The sequence below is a fragment of the Danio rerio genome, chromosome 22 (genome assembly GCF_049306965.1).
Source record: "Danio rerio strain Tuebingen ecotype United States chromosome 22, GRCz12tu, whole genome shotgun sequence".
Taxonomy (NCBI): domain Eukaryota; kingdom Metazoa; phylum Chordata; class Actinopteri; order Cypriniformes; family Danionidae; genus Danio; species Danio rerio.
In genome coordinates this window covers 20,144,570-20,161,790 of record NC_133197.1, presented here as the reverse complement: position 1 = coordinate 20,161,790, position 17,221 = coordinate 20,144,570, and the positions used below count along the sequence as shown (strand labels likewise).

The following is a 17,221-nucleotide window of genomic DNA, read 5'->3' as shown; positions in this document are numbered from 1 at the left end:
ATCATGTGGTTTATGGTTACCCGACTACCGCGGGCTTTGTCTCGTTAAGTCAACCCTAATCGGGCATAATGTCTTTCATTTGTCTCATTGAAGGGGGAGGGGAGTGAAAGTATAGAGGAAGAGAGGGGGATTTAACATTCACAAAAAAGGCGACACCAACAGAGAATGCGAGATGGAGAAAAACGAGTAAGTAGAACTGATTTAACTAAATAAACGTATTAAATTGCGACCCGCGTTAGCGTTTATCGTCTACTAGCAACGCGTTAGCATTTGATAATGCGAGTCTCCGTTTTGCCGGGGCTAACGTTAACGTTACTAGTTGGCGCAGCGATGGTTTTAAAGAAAGAAAACGTGTATAGCGTTTCATAATTATTATTACGCGACAACAAAGCGGCTACTTGTGTATAAGAGATAAGATGGAGTCTTTGCCGGCGTTTTTACGTCTTAAGATGTAAATGGCAGCAGATATCGCTAAGTAAACTGTTTATTTAACGTTGTTTTGCTGGACCAGGTGCAGCATCTGTTTTCATCCCGTCATTTTAGGGCACCATGTTAAGCTTATAGTTAGCGCACAATGCGAGCTAGTTTTTAGTGATATTTCATTCAATGCATCGCTAAAGTATTTGTGCAAGAATGTCTTCGGTTTACTGGTAATGCATTATTTGTTTACATCTGCATTCTAGAGATGCTGCAGCATTGTCTGCAACGAAAATACGCATAGATTTTAATCTATGAATGCCTTTGCAGGTTTATGGCATCTGTACAATGCACACGGCATAAGTGTAGACTATTTTGCAAGCGGAGGAATCTTTCATTGAGCAGAAGAGCACAAATAAGTGATGAGCCGGCGGAATCTTTTGGAAAGGACATTATTTAACATGGTTACTTTTGTAGGTGCTCCCTAATTTTAAACATGCTAAATTATAACAATGTCAAGATATGAAACTGTGTAGGGCTGAAAGTAGGATTGTTTTGAGTGAAGATGGAATAGCCATGTGTGTTATGTTAGGCAGTGAGTACAGACTGTCATGTAAAAGTAGGCCCAGCTGTGGATAGGATTTTTGTTTGCTTTATTTTAGGAGGGGGTTGGGATGCCCTGTCAGTTGAGGATGAATCCCATATAAATTAAACTGGCTTTTTTTGTTCAATCTCGATTTTTACGTTAGTTTTGGGTGCACAAAATGTATGTAAAAGAATCCATAAAGAACAGAAGAATCACCTGTGTGAGGTGCTAGTTATAGAAAAAGGATGATTGATTTTTCTTGGAAGGAACAAAGAATTATTGCAATAAATGCCAAGAGTGATGGAAAGCCATATTTATCTGTTAAAAGTTTTGGTAATTTGTTTAAAGAGGTTTCATTAATTACCCAGAATTTGTTTAGTTTTTTTGCATTGTAATTCTGTCTCCCAAATATTAGGATAAATGTGTGAAATAAATGAAGTTTTTCCCGAGTAATAGTTTGTTTGACAAAACAATACGTTTGGTTTGGAAATACTCACACTTCTCAGTTCCATAGGTTTTATTGTAGTATATCTGTTAAGGGTATGTTAACAGGACAAAAATGTAGTTTGTGCAATGCAGTTTTGATAAGTTGTGCTCAGATGACAGATGTTTTTTGGTGTTGTGAATAATCTCTATTTACATTCCCTCGAAAATGACTGGCAAGACTAATTATGCATGCCAGGCCAGTAGATGGCAAAGTCACTTTGCCTACACACATGCATTTTGAAATTACTGTATTGACCTTATTTTTCAATGCGGAAGTGCGCTCGTTTTCGCGACATCCGATTTAATTTTCGATGGGAGAAATGACTAAGAATAATAAACGGTCAAACAACTTGCTCCACAAGCAAGTGTGTTTATGGCTATACATTAAAAAATAGAATAATAGATAAGAAAATATCAGTTTGCAACATCAAGCAGCATACCAAGCTGTTTTTAACGTCTAAAAATGAATTGAAGTCAATAGGACCAGAAGTATCAAGTCAAAAAGATTCCAATGGCTGTGCTCTCTCGTACGTCAAGAATAAGGTGAAAATATACATCAAGTACTGCTAATGTCTTTAATTGACTGAACATTTCATAGGCATATGTAATACAGCACTGTTCTGACAAAAATAACGTCATAGTTTACAGAGAGACAATCACAGTAGTTTAAAAACTTTGAGATGATTTAAAACATTGTGTTTTCAGTTCCACCACATGCCATTGCCATGTAAATAAACATCAAAGTGCAAAAGGGTTCCATTCAGTTGAAAACTTTAGCAAAATGGCCCTTAAATTGATATATGATGGTCAAAATTTCAGAGGATTCTTGATTAATCGGTTATCTCTGTTGATAATTATTTTTTTTTTTTGGAGGCTTTATTAACATTTCTGATTGCTCAACATCGTTATCTTATTCTATTGTTTCATGGCATGTTGAGAACCGTTATTAATGATTTATTTGGAGCCTTTCTTCATTGGTTTGTCAACTGTTAAATCATATCTGATGGTCTGAATTTTACCAATTTTCCATCGATTCCTCACCACCGACATGTCACAAATAGGCATGACTGTTCTTTTTTTAGCAGAGGTGAGGAAGAGGAGGAAGAACAGAGGCGGGAAAGGGGGGAGGCAGGTCGTTTGTATAGTTTATGGTATTGTATTACTTGATTAAATAACCTCTATGTTGTTATATGTTTGCACGCCTTGAAAAGCTTGAAGAACCATCGACTAAATCCAGAAAGACAAAAAAGAAAAAGTTTGTGCATGAACTTAAAGCACGAAATGCTCATGGTATCATCATACAGAATATTCAGTGAACTCATCTTTGCATCACACTTGTGTCAACATTTACTAGAGTATCTCTGCAAGGGTTTCATTCAGATGCAAAAGAGCAACTGCTCAGGGAAGAATGGCAGTGAGAACTAGAGAAACAGTATCGCCATTATTTCAAACTATGGACAGTCTAGCGAAACAAATGCAAACATTTGGCAGAGCAGATTGACAAGGACAGCTTACAGAGCTTCAAAGGATACATTGAAAACCCTAGACATTGTATTCATATGTTCAGGATTGTATTCATATGTTCACAGCACTTATGAGAAAGTTCCTTGAGTTTAGAGCATGTTTAGAGCAACTTTTTTATGACGAGCCAAAAATCAAACTTGGTTGAGACTAGTAGGCCGAATGCAAGTTCAGTGGTCATGGGTAATTTCCTAATTTATTTAATATTTAAAAATCACTAGAAAACATTGCTTTATATTAACTAATACAGTATTATTTATACATTTTATAATAAACATATTACAGTAAAAACCAAACAATCTCATTTATAACAGAATTACATTCGTTTTTGCTTGGATTTGCTCGCTAATGTCTTCTGTGTCTGTCGAGTGAAAGTATTTTTATTTCAGTTAGCTTTTTTGTAGCTCAGCAATAAATAAAAAGAGGTTACATCAAATTATAAATGACGATCTCTTTTAAAAGGTGATCGCTCCAACACTTTCCATCGGGATGGTGGACAAAATCAAAGCTTACAATGTGCCCTACTTTGGGTATATCTCTAAATTTTTAAATAAACATTTTAATTTAAGTTTTTAATGATTATAAACAACTTTAATGAATCGGTATTTATTTTATAAACAAGAGCTCTTTCATTAATACTTTAACCAGTCAGTTCATGTGCTTTTTAAATATTAAAATCACGTTTTAAATGTGATTTTAATGTTGTCATTGTTGGTGTTAATGACAAAGTGGTCTAGTTTTCTCACTTTTCGTGGTCTAATAACATTGTCATGTTGTCATCACAGGCTTGATCTATCAAAATCCGTTTCAAGTTAGGCATTGCATGCCATTGTTTGTGTATTTTGTGTGTTAATCTCCGTATGCAACTACAAAATCACCATAACCCATTCTCTTACCAAATGTTGGATTTATCCAGTCTTTGAGATGTCCTATTTTGCTCCCCCTTCCTCAGCCCCACAGGAAAGAAGTTCCGGAGCAAGCCTCAATTGGCTCGTTACCTTGGCAACTCCATGGATCTCAGCTCTTTTGATTTCCGTACTGGGAAGATGCTCATGAGCAAACTGAATAAGAACAGACAGAGACCCAGATACGACAACAACAGCCAGTCAAAGGTGAGATGACGTGGATCAGCTCGGGCCTCTGAAAAATGCTTTTATTTGCTCAATTTGTGTTGTATTTGCAAAACATTTGTTTATATTTATTTATGTGCCAGATTTATAGCAGCAGTTAGGTAAAGGTTTTAAGGTTGCATCTACATTAATCTGCATACATTTGAAAAAAAATTAGTTGAGAAATCAATTTCGGAATTTTCAAAATGCACTACTCTTCCTTGTTAAATCAGTTTTCTGTTTTTGGTTTAATTTTTAACAGCAGGTAGCACTGTTTGTAGTTTTAACAACTATGCTTGCATCCACTCCCCTACAAAATAACACTTGATTCTAATGTAATTATTAATAAAGCTTGGAAATTTTTTAACAAATTACAAGAGTTGACTTGCATGAGCCAAACGCACAATGGACTATATTCACAGCGAGTGTATTCCAGCCAATGATGAACTTCTGGTAAAAGCATTATGTGACTATTTTCAATTTCATAAGGTTCCTTTTACTGCATCGATGTTGTGATGTAGTTTAAATATAAATAGTTAAATAGGCTAAAGCTATCATTTGATTGTTAAAGCGTAAAAAGAGAGAAAAGACCATTTAAACAGGCGCTGTTATAGTAGCAAGTTGGTGCAGAAATTCCATTGAAAATACTGGGGTAAAATTAATTTCCAAATTTGAAAGACATTGCATCAGATCTTGAACGCATTAATTTTGACAATTAACCAGAAGCCCTGTGGCTGGCTGACTGAAATTAAAAGTCCATGTGCCCATTCTTCTTGTGAGCATTTAAATGTATGGGTAAAAATTTGTGTAGAGCACCAATCGCTGTTCAAAACTAAGCTTGGAATCGATTCAAGAGAGAATATCGATACATTTTAAACATCTTAAAATCGTTGTATATAAATTACAAAAAAAAAAAATTTGGATATCACACACTTTAAAACAGAAACTGGTTTTTAAAAGTTCTCAGGTTCCCAAATGGCTGTTGCTGTGTAAATAAACAGCTAAAAACATTTAGTTTTAACTGGTATTGAAGAACCCAGAGCATTGCCAAAACATAAAAATGTTGCATTTCTAAATGTATCCAGATTAGTGTAGACATAACATAGACCAGGGGTGCTATTTCCTGTTCCTAGAGATCTAACTTCCAGCAGAGCTCCAACCCTGGTCAAACACAACTAAACTAGCAAAGTAGGATCTAATGGAGCACTTGGTAATCCAAGACGGGTAAGTTTGATCAGGGTTCCAGCTGAACTCATGCAGCAAGGTCGAACTCCAGGAACAGGATTGTGCACCCCTGATAAAAACAGTGTAGACGGAATGACCCCTGCTTAGCTATTGAAGAATATATTTAACAAGAGTTCAGACTTAGATATTGCTTGACGCTATTAGCAGGTTTGGCATGCTGTCTCTGAAGAGAACCCTGAGCTCGGAGATAATTGAGCCCAGGGCTCCTGCCTAGTCAGTAAGCATATGAGGTGGTCCAAGATCAGGTAGGTCTCGAGAGCTCCTCCAGGTAAAGGAAGGAAAAGGAGGAGATGGGGTGGAAGTAAGGATTCTTCCAAATCGAAGGTAAGGTAGTAGGGCAAAATCAGTCGATTGAAAGCTTGAATCAATCTAATTGGATTATTGCTGATTATGGATGAGAGGCCAGCCGTGATCAATCATATCATATGCTCCTCTCAAAACTAGTTTGTAAAACTTCACTTAAAACCAATTAAAGCAATTTCAGTCAAGTTCTGCTGGTCAAGCTGGTTTACCTGCAACAACAGTCAGTAACATATCAGTGATTCCCATCTTAAACCAGTTTTTTATCAGTGCATTTAAGTGTCTTTTGTCTCTTTACAGGGCAAACCCGACTTAAATACATCCCTCCCAGTACGACAGACGGCCTCCATCTTCAAACAACCCGTTACAAAAGTTACAAACCACCCCAGCAATAAAGTTAAAACAGACCCACAAAAGGCTATTGACCAGCCCCGACAGGTAACACTCATCAAAATGCTTGTTTAAACATACTGTTATTGGTTTGTCATAGTGACGTGATGCTATCGCCATTTTCATCGACAGCTCTTTTGGGAGAAGAAGTTGAGTGGCCTCAATGCCTTTGACATAGCAGAAGAGTTGGTCAAAACAATGGATCTCCCCAAAGGCTTACAAGGTATGTCTGGACAAGATCACAACGAGAATCAAAGAGCGTTTATTTTAACCATAAATAAATAAAATTCTCTGAGTTTGTGGAAAAAAGAAAAAAGGTTTATTTAATAGCAAGCCAGAGCACACAAACAACAGCAGAAAAAAGACGAGACGCAAACATGAATGGTATTTATACTCAGGAATTTGTGCACTAACACAAAACAGGTGAACACAATCAGGGCCAGGCCTTAAAACAACTAGAGACGATTAGCTTTCAAAATAAAAGTCAATGTGGATATATCAAAATAAAAGCATAGCATTAAAAACATACCTTTAGCTTAGTTATAACATGCTGTGGACTACAAACCTCCAGCTGTTGCCATGATTTCAAAATGCAGATGGTGTAAACTTCACTTTAATATAATTCAGTTAAGTTTAATTTAATCAATTAAAACCATATTAGGCTTCAAACTAGATCATAATCTCTTTAGATTAATAGCTTTAGTGTCCTCCTAGACTTCAGTACATGGCACCAGGTAAATACCATTGGGGCTTCCCTGCCTATGTAACCTGGTAAGAGATAGAACAATGCAGTCCACTGTAGCACATCCTAGTGTTGTGTGTAAAAGTGTTTTCACAATATTGAAATTTTTAAAACCTTCATTTATCGCTAACATTTAAGCACCACTGAGCGCATTCTTAAACACAGCTGATATGCCATAGTATTCACCAGTGCTCAACAGAAATGACTGTGATTGGCCGTGAAGGTCATCACTCCACTGCTCTGCACTTGTGCAAAAGTGCAAAAGGAAGATTGAAAGATAGGGCTAAAGATCCAGAAGAAGAGCGAAAAAAAGACCAAACGAGCCAAAGGAACAGCGAAAAAAGCAGAGGAGCAAAAGGAAGAGCAAAAAAAGAGCAAAAGGAAAAGCAAAAGTGCAATAGGAAGAGCGAAAAAAGAGCAAAAGGAAGAGCGACAAAAGAGCAAAAGGAAGAGCGAAGACAGAGCAAATGAGCATAAGAAAGAGCAAAAGGAAGAGCAACAAAAGAGCAAAAGGAAGAGCGAAAAAGAGCAAAAGGAAGAGTGACAAAAGAGCAAAAGGAAGAGCGAAGACAGAGCAAATGAGCATAAGAAAGAGACAAAAAAGAGCAAAAGGAAGAGCGACAAAAGAGCAAAAGGAAGAGCGAAGACAGAGCCAATGAGCATAAGAAAGAGACAAAAAAGAGCAAAAGGAAGAGCGACAAAAGAGCAAAAGGAAGAGCGAAGAAAAAGCAAATGAGCATAAGAAAGAGCCAAAAAAGAACAAAAGAGCAAAAGGAAGAGCAACAAAAGAGCAAAAGGAAGAGCGACAAAAGAGCAAAAGGAAGAGCGAAGAAAGAGCAAATGAGCATAAGAAAGAGACAAAACAGAACAAAAGGAAGAGCAACAAAAGAGCAAAAGGAAGAGCGAAAAATTGCTAAAGGAAGAGCCAAAAAAGAACAGAAGAGCAAAAGGAAGAGCAACAAAAGAACAGAAGAGCATAAGGAAGAGCAACAAAAAGGCAAAAGGAAGAGCGACAGAGCTAAGGAGCAAAAGGAAGAGCCAAAAAAGAACAGAAGAGCAAAAGAGAGCAAAAGGAAGAGTGAAGGAAGAGCAAAAAAGAGCAAAAGGAAGGGCGAAAGAGAGCAAAAAAAAAGCATATCAAAAATGCTTTTATTTTAAGAACAAAAAAGAGGGACAAAACAGCAAAAGAAAGCAAAAGAGCAAAAGGAAGAGCGAAAGAAAGAGCAAAAGGAAGAGCGAAGAAAGAGCAAAAGGAACAGCCAAAAATAAGCAAAAGGAAAAGCAAAAAAAAAGAGCAGAAGAGCCAAAAAAAGCAAGGGAAGAGTGAGAAAAAGGAGAGCAAAAGAAATAGCAAAAGAGCTAAAGGAAGAGCAAAAAAAAGCAAAAGAAAGAGGGGAAAAAGAGCAAAGGAGCAATAGGAAGAGCAAAATAGAGCAAATTTAGTCAAAGAATCGGTTCATTAACTTGAGTTTGATAAATGGCATCTAAAATGTGTGTTTGGGAAAGAAAACGTTAGTTAACTAGTGCCATTTCTCTTAACTTAGCTAAAAATGAGGTCTGATGCCTTTTTATTTTTTTAGTATCCATTCAGAACGGACCTTCGGGTCACTCGGAAGCCGGTGAAATTATAAATTTGTGTCATTTTCTCTTCGCTAATACAGGGCTTGAAATGAACCTTTTTGCTTGGAAACACTGGTGCTCCTAACTTTAAAAGCCAAAAATTTAGTCGTACCCACCAATTATAATTACCGTTACTACAAGTTTTATACAAACATATTTATTGCATTTGAAATCAACAGTAATCAAACTAACAAGCAAAAAAATATATATGCAAGCGTGAGGAATCAAGTTCAAGTTATCAAAATCAAGTTATCACAAGAAAATAGATTTTTATAACATTACTGAGTGACCAAAGGTACATGGAGCGCTCACCGGCCCTACACACACTGCTTGACATGAATTAATCTGTTAACGATATAACTGTGCTGTTCTCACGGGTGCTGTCTGATATTGCACGGATGTTTTTGACATATACTGTACCTTATTATATGCATACGTCTTGTTAATAGCAATACCGGTCTTTTTATGAGTAGAGATGTTAGTTTACTCAGTGCAAGCCCGTTTGCTATGGATGGTGTACGTGGTGGTAAATTTGACATATAGCTGCCACTTGCACAGCGGACAGCATCTGGCGATTAAATGAAGGATTAAACAGAAGCTCTCGTGCTAGATGTGGCAAACAGTTACCTAAAAATTCCTTCCCACAGACTTTTCATAGCGGACTTGAAGCCAATGGAAGTCTTTTATCCACTCTTCGAAAAGAGATGGTGGATTAACATATAGCACAAGATCACTAGTAAGAAGTGTCATTATTTGTAACTTTAGATGCCATGGTTTTCTAAAACAAAATCTGTCAGTGTTATCTTCATTCTCATCTTCAGCGCTTTACAATTTTTTGCGGTAGTAGCTCTCTGTCATCCCAAGCCAGAAGGCATTTACTGAGTGATTGACAGCTAATATTTCAGGGCTAAAGCAGTGGGCCAATAAAAAGAGCGCGAAGGCGCAGTAAGCATAACGGACTTGGCTTTGTTTACTGCAGCAAGTTGACATGACAACTGTTTTAAACCATTCCTGAGCGCTGCGTTTTGCGTTTCAAGTGCAGAGATGCATTCTGCGTGAATGTCTCCCGAATCTGCGCATGTGGTGAACATTTTGCAGTAAAAACTGGTCGCACACAACAATTTTATGCACTCGCAAAAATGCTCCCAAATATATTTTGAGGTCGCATAGATAAAATTTTGGGCGCATATGCAACCAAAAAATACTATAAGCATGATCTTTCATAAAGTATTTCTTATCAATATAGAAAACATTTGTGCTCATGATATTTTAATACATCAGACATAATAAATAAGATTGTTCAATATTTAAAAATTTATTTCATAAGAAGAACACTATTTATTTAGATGTAATGCATCCAACCCGGCTGAAAGTTTTCCCTCTACTTAATTCAATTCAATTCATCTTTATATCTATAGTGCTATACAGTGTAGATTGTGTCAAAGCAGCTGAACATAGAAGTTCTCGTAAATTGAAACCGTGTCAGTCCAGTTTTCAGAGTTGAAGTTCAGTTTAGTGGACAAGCTTGAAACTAATTAGTTAATTTAAAAAAGAAAAACGTTTACACACTAACAAAACTGCATTTCAGGTATGAACAAGGTCAGCATGTCCAAAGATGCCAATAAAATAATTGTTTTTTTTTAATATTACACGTCACTAAAGGAGTGGGCCCTGGGTGCACAGATAAGACCCTGCTGTCAGCGATTGCCAGTGCGCTTCACACCAGCGCAGCTCCCATCACCGGTCAACTGTCCGCCGCTGTGGAGAAAAACCCAGGCGTTTGGCTCAACACAGCTCAGCCTCTTTGTAAGGCCTTTATCGTCACAGATGAGGATATCAGGTATTTCATTGAGCCACAGCATTATATTGTATATTAGGGCTGCATATTATTGAAAAACACTGATATTGCGATATTTCCTTTTTCATTTTTTTCATATACAAAGTCAGAAATATTCTAATTTTTAGCCCCGCTGTATATTTTTCCCCAATTTCTGTTTAACAGAGAGCAGATTTTTTTCAACACATTTCTAAACTTAATAGTTTTAGTAATTTATTTCTAATAACTAATTTCTTTGCCATGATGACAATAAATAATATTTGACTAGATATTTTTTAAGACACTTCTATACAGCTTAAAGTGACATTTAAAGGCTTAACTATGTTAATTAGGTTAACTAGGCAAGTTAGGGTAATTAGAAAAGTCATTGTATAACTATGGTTTGTTCTGTAGACAAAGAAACACAAATATTGCTTAAGGTGGCTAATAATATTGACCTTAAAATGGATTTTAAAAAAGTTAAAAACTGCTTTTATTCTTGTTGAAATAAAACAAAAAAAAAATTTTCGTGAAGAAAAAATGTTCTAGAAAATACTGTGAAAAAATGTCTTGCTCTGTTAAACATTATTTGGGAAATATTTGAAAAAAGAAAATCACAGGAGGGCTAATAATTTAGAATTTAACTGTATATATAGCACTTAAAGGCTTTTGCATCTGAACGCTTCATATTTATTTATGTATTGCGATCTGAATCCAATTACACAAGATTATCTCTATTTAGAAAGAGTTTGTAATTTTTGATTGATTTGTTTTGATTATACTGCAGAGCAGTGCATCTTTATAAAATACAAAATACAAGCATAGCTGAATACAGTGGAGCAAAGAAATGAATAAGATAACAGTGCTTTGTGGTTTTTCTGGGGAGTCGTAGTTGTTATCGCATATAAAAATTGAATTATTAAATGTAAAATAGCACTGCGTTCATCTGAAGTTGGGGCTGACACAATCGTCATAGTAGCGTCAGCCAATGAAATTGGTCAGCAATAGGCCACTGGCTGAGCTCGTGTATTTGGATATAGTGATCTGATTGGCTGACGCTTTCGTCAGCGCTTCAAATTTGAGCAAGTCCCAACTTCTGCAATGAGCAATGCTTCTGAAGTGGCGCCGACGGATCCACAATGCAGTTCTGCACCGTTTGACGTCCCACCTTTCAAAGTGAATTGGAAACATTGAAGCTGATGCCCGGTGTGAATGGGGCGTCATGTCGTTCCAAACCCCAGAGACCTTCTTTTGTCTTTAGAACACTAATTAAGATATTTTAGGTGAAATCTGAGACTCCCTCATCCTCTATAGGAAGCAAGGGCCCAGAAAAGTATTAAAAGCATCCTCAAAACAGTCCATATGCCTCTAGTGGTTCAAACAGAATACTATCAAGCTATGAGAATACACACATAAAAGATAAATAATGACTTTATTCAATAGTTTTTATCTCCTCAGTGTCAGTATATTGTGCACATTAAAGAGAGACCCACACACAGCTTTTTTTTTTTTGTTTAAAACAAAGCACAGAAGCATCAAAGGTATACATCAGCAGGCGCCCAAGCACAACACATGAACGAGCACTCTATACTGACAGTGATGAGAAGAAACTTGAATAAACAGGATGTCTACGGGGTCTTAAAAACTATCAAAAGTTGATAAATCAATTTAGAGAAATGTAAAGCCCTTACAAATTGTTAAAGTCTTAAAGGGTCACAAACACCAAAACACATGTTTTGAGATGTTGACAGTCATATATATGTCCCACACTGCTAAAAACACTATTAGGACACATATATTTCACAAAAACTTGAAATTTTTTTGTTTTTGCGTTATTTCAGTATTTCGAGCAAATTCGTTCTTCCAGTTTGAAAAGAAATTTAGAAGCTTCATCAAAGCGATTAGGTCCTTGTGTGAATTCCAGCATGGACACTTGCTTTCTGGACCTGCGGGTACAACGTGATGTCATTGAGTTTTCAGTATTAATTCAAGAAATAGACTTGGTTCGAACCAATCAGCACGCTCTATTGTGAATGAGGCGCAACTTCATTAATATGCATGATAGCTTCAAAGACTGTTTTTACCTGTTCCAATGTTCAGACGGCAGAGAAACGCCACGTTGTGTTGCCAACCATAAATAAAACAAGTGAAAGCTGAAGAACTGTTTGGAGACATGGGTCGTCAGTGTTGTGTTTATAAGTGTGCTGCAACGAAGGTTTTGTTTTCATTTCTCCGCTATGAGATTGCAGCTGGACTCACGTGTGGATTACAGTGATCTGCTAACACGCGAATAATGTTTTAGTTTAAGTTTACTTTCTTGCAATCAGTAATTAGTAAACATACTGCAAGTTAAAATGTCGTTAATGTTACCGGTTATGATCAATTTTTACAAAGAGTCTTAAAAGGTATTAAATTTTACTCTGATGCCTGTAAATATCCTGATAAAGGCATTTATTTTTTATATACAAAAGTATTCAAGTAGCTTGATTAATATTTTGATTGAACGGCTGAAGGCATATGGTCTGTTTTGAGGAAGTCGGGATCATTGAATACTGTCTATGGAAGATAAGGGAAATCTCTTGATCTAAAATGTCCTAAATTTTGCAAAGGTCAAAAGATTTGGAACGTCATGAGGGTGAGAAATTTGTACAATAATTTTTATTTTTTGGTGACTCCATAACGCGTGTGTTCTGGACTGCGGCACATTGTGATGTTGATGCTGAAACTACATATTGTAAACCCTTTTTAACACAATACATACTGTGATACTGTATGATTTTATGGTCACAGAAAGCAAGAGGAGCTGGTATACAGTGTTCGGAAGCGGCTGGAGGAGGCTTTGATGGCTGACATGTTGGCTCACGTGGAGGAAACGGCAAGTGAGGGAGAAGCACTCAAACAGGAGGGGAATTGCACTGATGAGAAACAGGAAGTATAGCACAGGTAAGCAAATATGCTTTAGCTGGAGATAAAGGACACATTTACAGACTTTTCTGAAAGGAAAGAAGTTTTAAAGCATATTTTGAGTTACATATTCAGTATATTTTAAGAGGCTGTGTACAAAACTATTACAATCACTGAAACTACGTCATTGAATAGTTTTTCTCAGGAATTCTACTTTACTGAGTAGTTTAAAAATGTGTACTTTTACTTTAGTACATTTAGTACTTTTACTGAGCAAAACCTGAAGTCACTACTTTTATATACATTTTTCACAGCTTAAAACAGTGTTTCTAAAGCACGTTCCTGGAGGACCACCAACATTGCATGTTTAAGATGTCTTCTTTGTCTTTCACACCCATTACAGGTCTTTCAGTCTCTGCTAATGAGCTGATGATCTGAACCAGATGTGTTTGGTTAAAGAGACTTGGAAAATGTGCAGAGCTGGTGATCCTCCAGGACCGTGGTTGAGAAACACTGGCTTAACATATATAACATGTAACATTATAAGTGAAATAATCGGTCTCATGATTTCCTACTAATCAAATTGCGCAAAGAAAAATCAGAGAGACCGACTGCAAGACACGGATACTTTATAAGTGCAGCAAACATGAAAAGTTTGACTGTTTGGACTGTTTGTCACTGATGAGAAGATAAAAGATGCCTACTGTATGATGACTGAAATCACCAAACGGCCTTAAACTATGGAGCCAGATCAGTCTCCGAAATAATACCTTTACTAAATTGTTAATACATGCACAGCACAATTCCCATTTACAAAATCCAATTTGTAAACGCACAATTTGTAAACACACAAGTAAAAATCATATATATTTTCTGCAAATAAATTAGATCTGTGTATTTTTGAATTGGGTTTGTGTATTTACAAATCGTGTTTTGAATAAACGAACTGGATTTGAGTATTTTTAAATCGTGTTTTTGTGTATTTGTATATTTACGAATTGTGTTTTTTTACATGCATAGCACAATTCACATTTACAAAATCCAATTAGTAAATTTGTAAACACACAAGTAAAAATTATATATAGTTTCGCCCAATGAATTGGATCTATTTTTGAATTGTGTTTTAAATTTACAAATTAGGTTGGTGTATTTACGAATTGTGTTTTGAATATACGAATTGGATTTGTGTATTTTCAAATAATTTTTTTGAATTTACGAATTGGGTTTGTGTATTTTTGAGATGTTTTAAATGTACAAATTGGGTTTGTGTATTTATGAATCGTGTTTTAAATTTACTAATTGGATTTGAATATTTTTAAATTGTTTGAAATTATGAATTGAATTTGTGTATTTTTGAATCTCATTTTAAATTTACAAATTGGATTTGTGTATTTGTTAATTGTTTTGAATTTCTGAATAGGGTTGTGTATTTATGAATCATGTTTTGAATTTGCGAATTGGATTTGTGTATTTTTCCCAGAGATGGGTTGCAGCTGGAAGGGCATCTGCTGCGTAAAACGAGCTGGATAAGTTGGTGGTTCATTCTGCTGTGGTGACCCCAGATTAATAAAGGGACTAAGCCAAAAAGAAAATGAATGAATTAATTATTTGTGTATTTTTGAATAATTTTTTTAATTTACGAATTGGATTTGTGTAATTTTTAATTGTTTTGGATTTCTGAATTGGATTTGGGCAGTTTTAAATGGTTTTGAATTTACGAATTAGATTTGTGTATTCACGAAATATGTTTGGAATTGGAATTGTGTGATTTGGAATCATGTTTAAAATTTATAAATTATATTTGTGTATTTTTGAATCGTGTTTTAAATTTACGAATTGGATTTGTGTATTTTTAAATTATGTTTTGAATAGTGTTGTGGATGTACAAATTTTATTTTGACGATGTATTATTTTTAAGGGGCTGCACGGTGGTGCAGTGGTAGCAAGATCGCCTCACAGCAAGAAGGTCGCTGGTTCGAGCCTCAGCTGGGCCAGTTGGCATTTCTGTGTGGAGTTTGCATGTTCTCCCTGTGTTTGTGTGGGTTTCCTCTAGGTGCTACTGTTTTCCCCACAAGTCCAAAGACATGTGGTATAGGTGAACTGGGAAAGCTAAATTGTCTGTAGTGTATGAGTGTGAATAAGTGTGTGGTCATCCCAGTGATGGTTGCAGCTGGAAGGGCATCAGCTGCGTAAAACATATGCTAATAAGTTGGCTGTTCATTCCACTGTGGCGACCCCAGATTAATAAAGGGATTAAGCCGAAACGAAAATGAATGTATGATTATTTTTGAGACTGATCTGACTATATTAAACAGTAACTACATGCATTACAGAATGTTACGTTTTCAAACAAATGCACAAATGACATGTTCTATATGTGCTTCAGGAGTTTAGATTGCAGCGCCAACTAGTGGACACTCAGTTTGTTAGTCAGGGTTAAAATTTGTAATCTCAGATTTTCAATGTATATAAATCATTAATGGCTAATTATTTAACGTACACTTGAAAAGAAAATGGCACTGATATAAACTACATTTCTCATTTGCAGGGTATAAGATTTTCACAAATTTTCACAGCGTAATCCTCATTGCTAATGAGTAATTTTGGAAGGGCATTTTTTTCTCATATTTTGAGTACAGATTCTTTAACATTTCTTGCGCTGCATTTTTTTGAGTATGATTTTTAATTGACAGATTTTTGGTGGTACTCATTTCACCACTGATAATTAAAAAAGACATGGATCAAAATCAGAGAACGTTTTTTAGATTTCTCTCAGTTACTGGTGTTACATCGTGTAGCGATTTCTTAAAATAACTGACACACAGTTTTTTTTTTCTTGTCTTCAGTTGATTCGTAAACAACCCAAATTAAAATGTTAATGATTATACTTACTTTATTTCTGGAGAGAAATTCACAAATTTCGATTTTTAGTGTATGAATTATAATGTAGGTTTTCTTTTTTTTTTTTACAGGTATTTAGATGTGTCTGACTGACCTGTTCAAGAGTTTCCCCCAACACAACCAGATGTTCTGCTGATCAACAAAACACATTTTCATCTCCCAGATTAGCAGAATATTCATGTACTCCCATCAGTTGGGATCTCATAGAGACTGTTGGCTCCATCTTTAGGCAATCTTTTTGTTTTATTATTATTGTTCTTTTTTAATATTTTGAATGTTTTCTAAAAAAACAAAAAACAAATTGTTGTAAAGTTCAGCAGTTGAACTGCCTTCTGCATAAAATGTTTTGACTTTTTTTGTTTGTTCGTTTTTTATTTTACATTTATCGAGGAAATTTGACAATCGGGTCAAAAATACAGTCCTCCAGAACTCGTGGGTGCTAAAATTTGTCACGGCCAACCTAAACTGATCTGTTGTGACTAAAATGTTTAAAACTCTTTTTTAAAAAAGGAAAGTTAAAGGTTTCATTTTAAATATTGACTTTTAGTACACTAAAAATGACAGAATTTAGATAAAATATGGACAATCTCAACCCTTAGGTTATGGTTGGGGGTAAAAAAAAAGTTTGTAAAAAAAAATAAATAATTACCCAGAAGTTGTTTTAGTTTATATTTTACCAAAATTCTTGTGTTGGGAAAAAACTGCATTAGTGTAATAAATTCACCATAATTTACCCTTTAATTCAAGAAAGGTGAAAATCAGTATTAATACATTCAGAATAGTTTTGTGTTTTTCTCAATGCCAGTGTTTAACTGGGAAACTTGAGGTGTTGGTGAACATTAATAGTTACAAAGTGTGCAGGTATGTTTTTTTTTAAGTCAGGTTTTGTTTTCGACTCATGTCTGGTGCTTGTTAAAACTGCCTGACTTTTCTTTTTGTTTATAAGCTATTCATACTTGACATTGAATAATATTTCCACAGTCTGAACCTGAAATCAAAAATGTGAATGATGATTCATACAATGTGACACGTGATTCATTCAAGGTGATTCATGCTTCGATAACTTAACTAAACATGTTGCTGGGCGAAAAATGTTTTTATCTGTTTTGTTCATAACCCACTTCTGCACAATCACAACCATGTTTGTTCTCCACATTTCTCAAAATAAAATGTTCATGAGTTAA

At 35.5% G+C, this 17,221-nt stretch overlaps 1 protein-coding gene across 6 annotated transcripts in view; it reads left to right on the top strand.

The window, feature by feature from the left end:
- mbd3b (methyl-CpG binding domain protein 3b) overlaps positions 1–17,221 on the top strand; it is a 20,932-nt gene extending 3,711 nt beyond the window's left edge. Inside the window, exons 1-8 of one of the 6 annotated variants that reach the window (XM_005170433.6) lie at positions 141–186; positions 2,575–2,640; positions 3,963–4,122; positions 5,965–6,102; positions 6,187–6,277; positions 10,079–10,256; positions 13,023–13,175; positions 16,109–17,221. In XM_005170433.6, the coding sequence (XP_005170490.2) occupies positions 173–186; positions 2,575–2,640; positions 3,963–4,122; positions 5,965–6,102; positions 6,187–6,277; positions 10,079–10,256; positions 13,023–13,170 (795 nt within the window). In that variant the 5' untranslated portion in view covers positions 141–172 and the 3' untranslated portion in view covers positions 13,171–13,175; positions 16,109–17,221. 6 annotated transcript variants of the gene reach the window in all.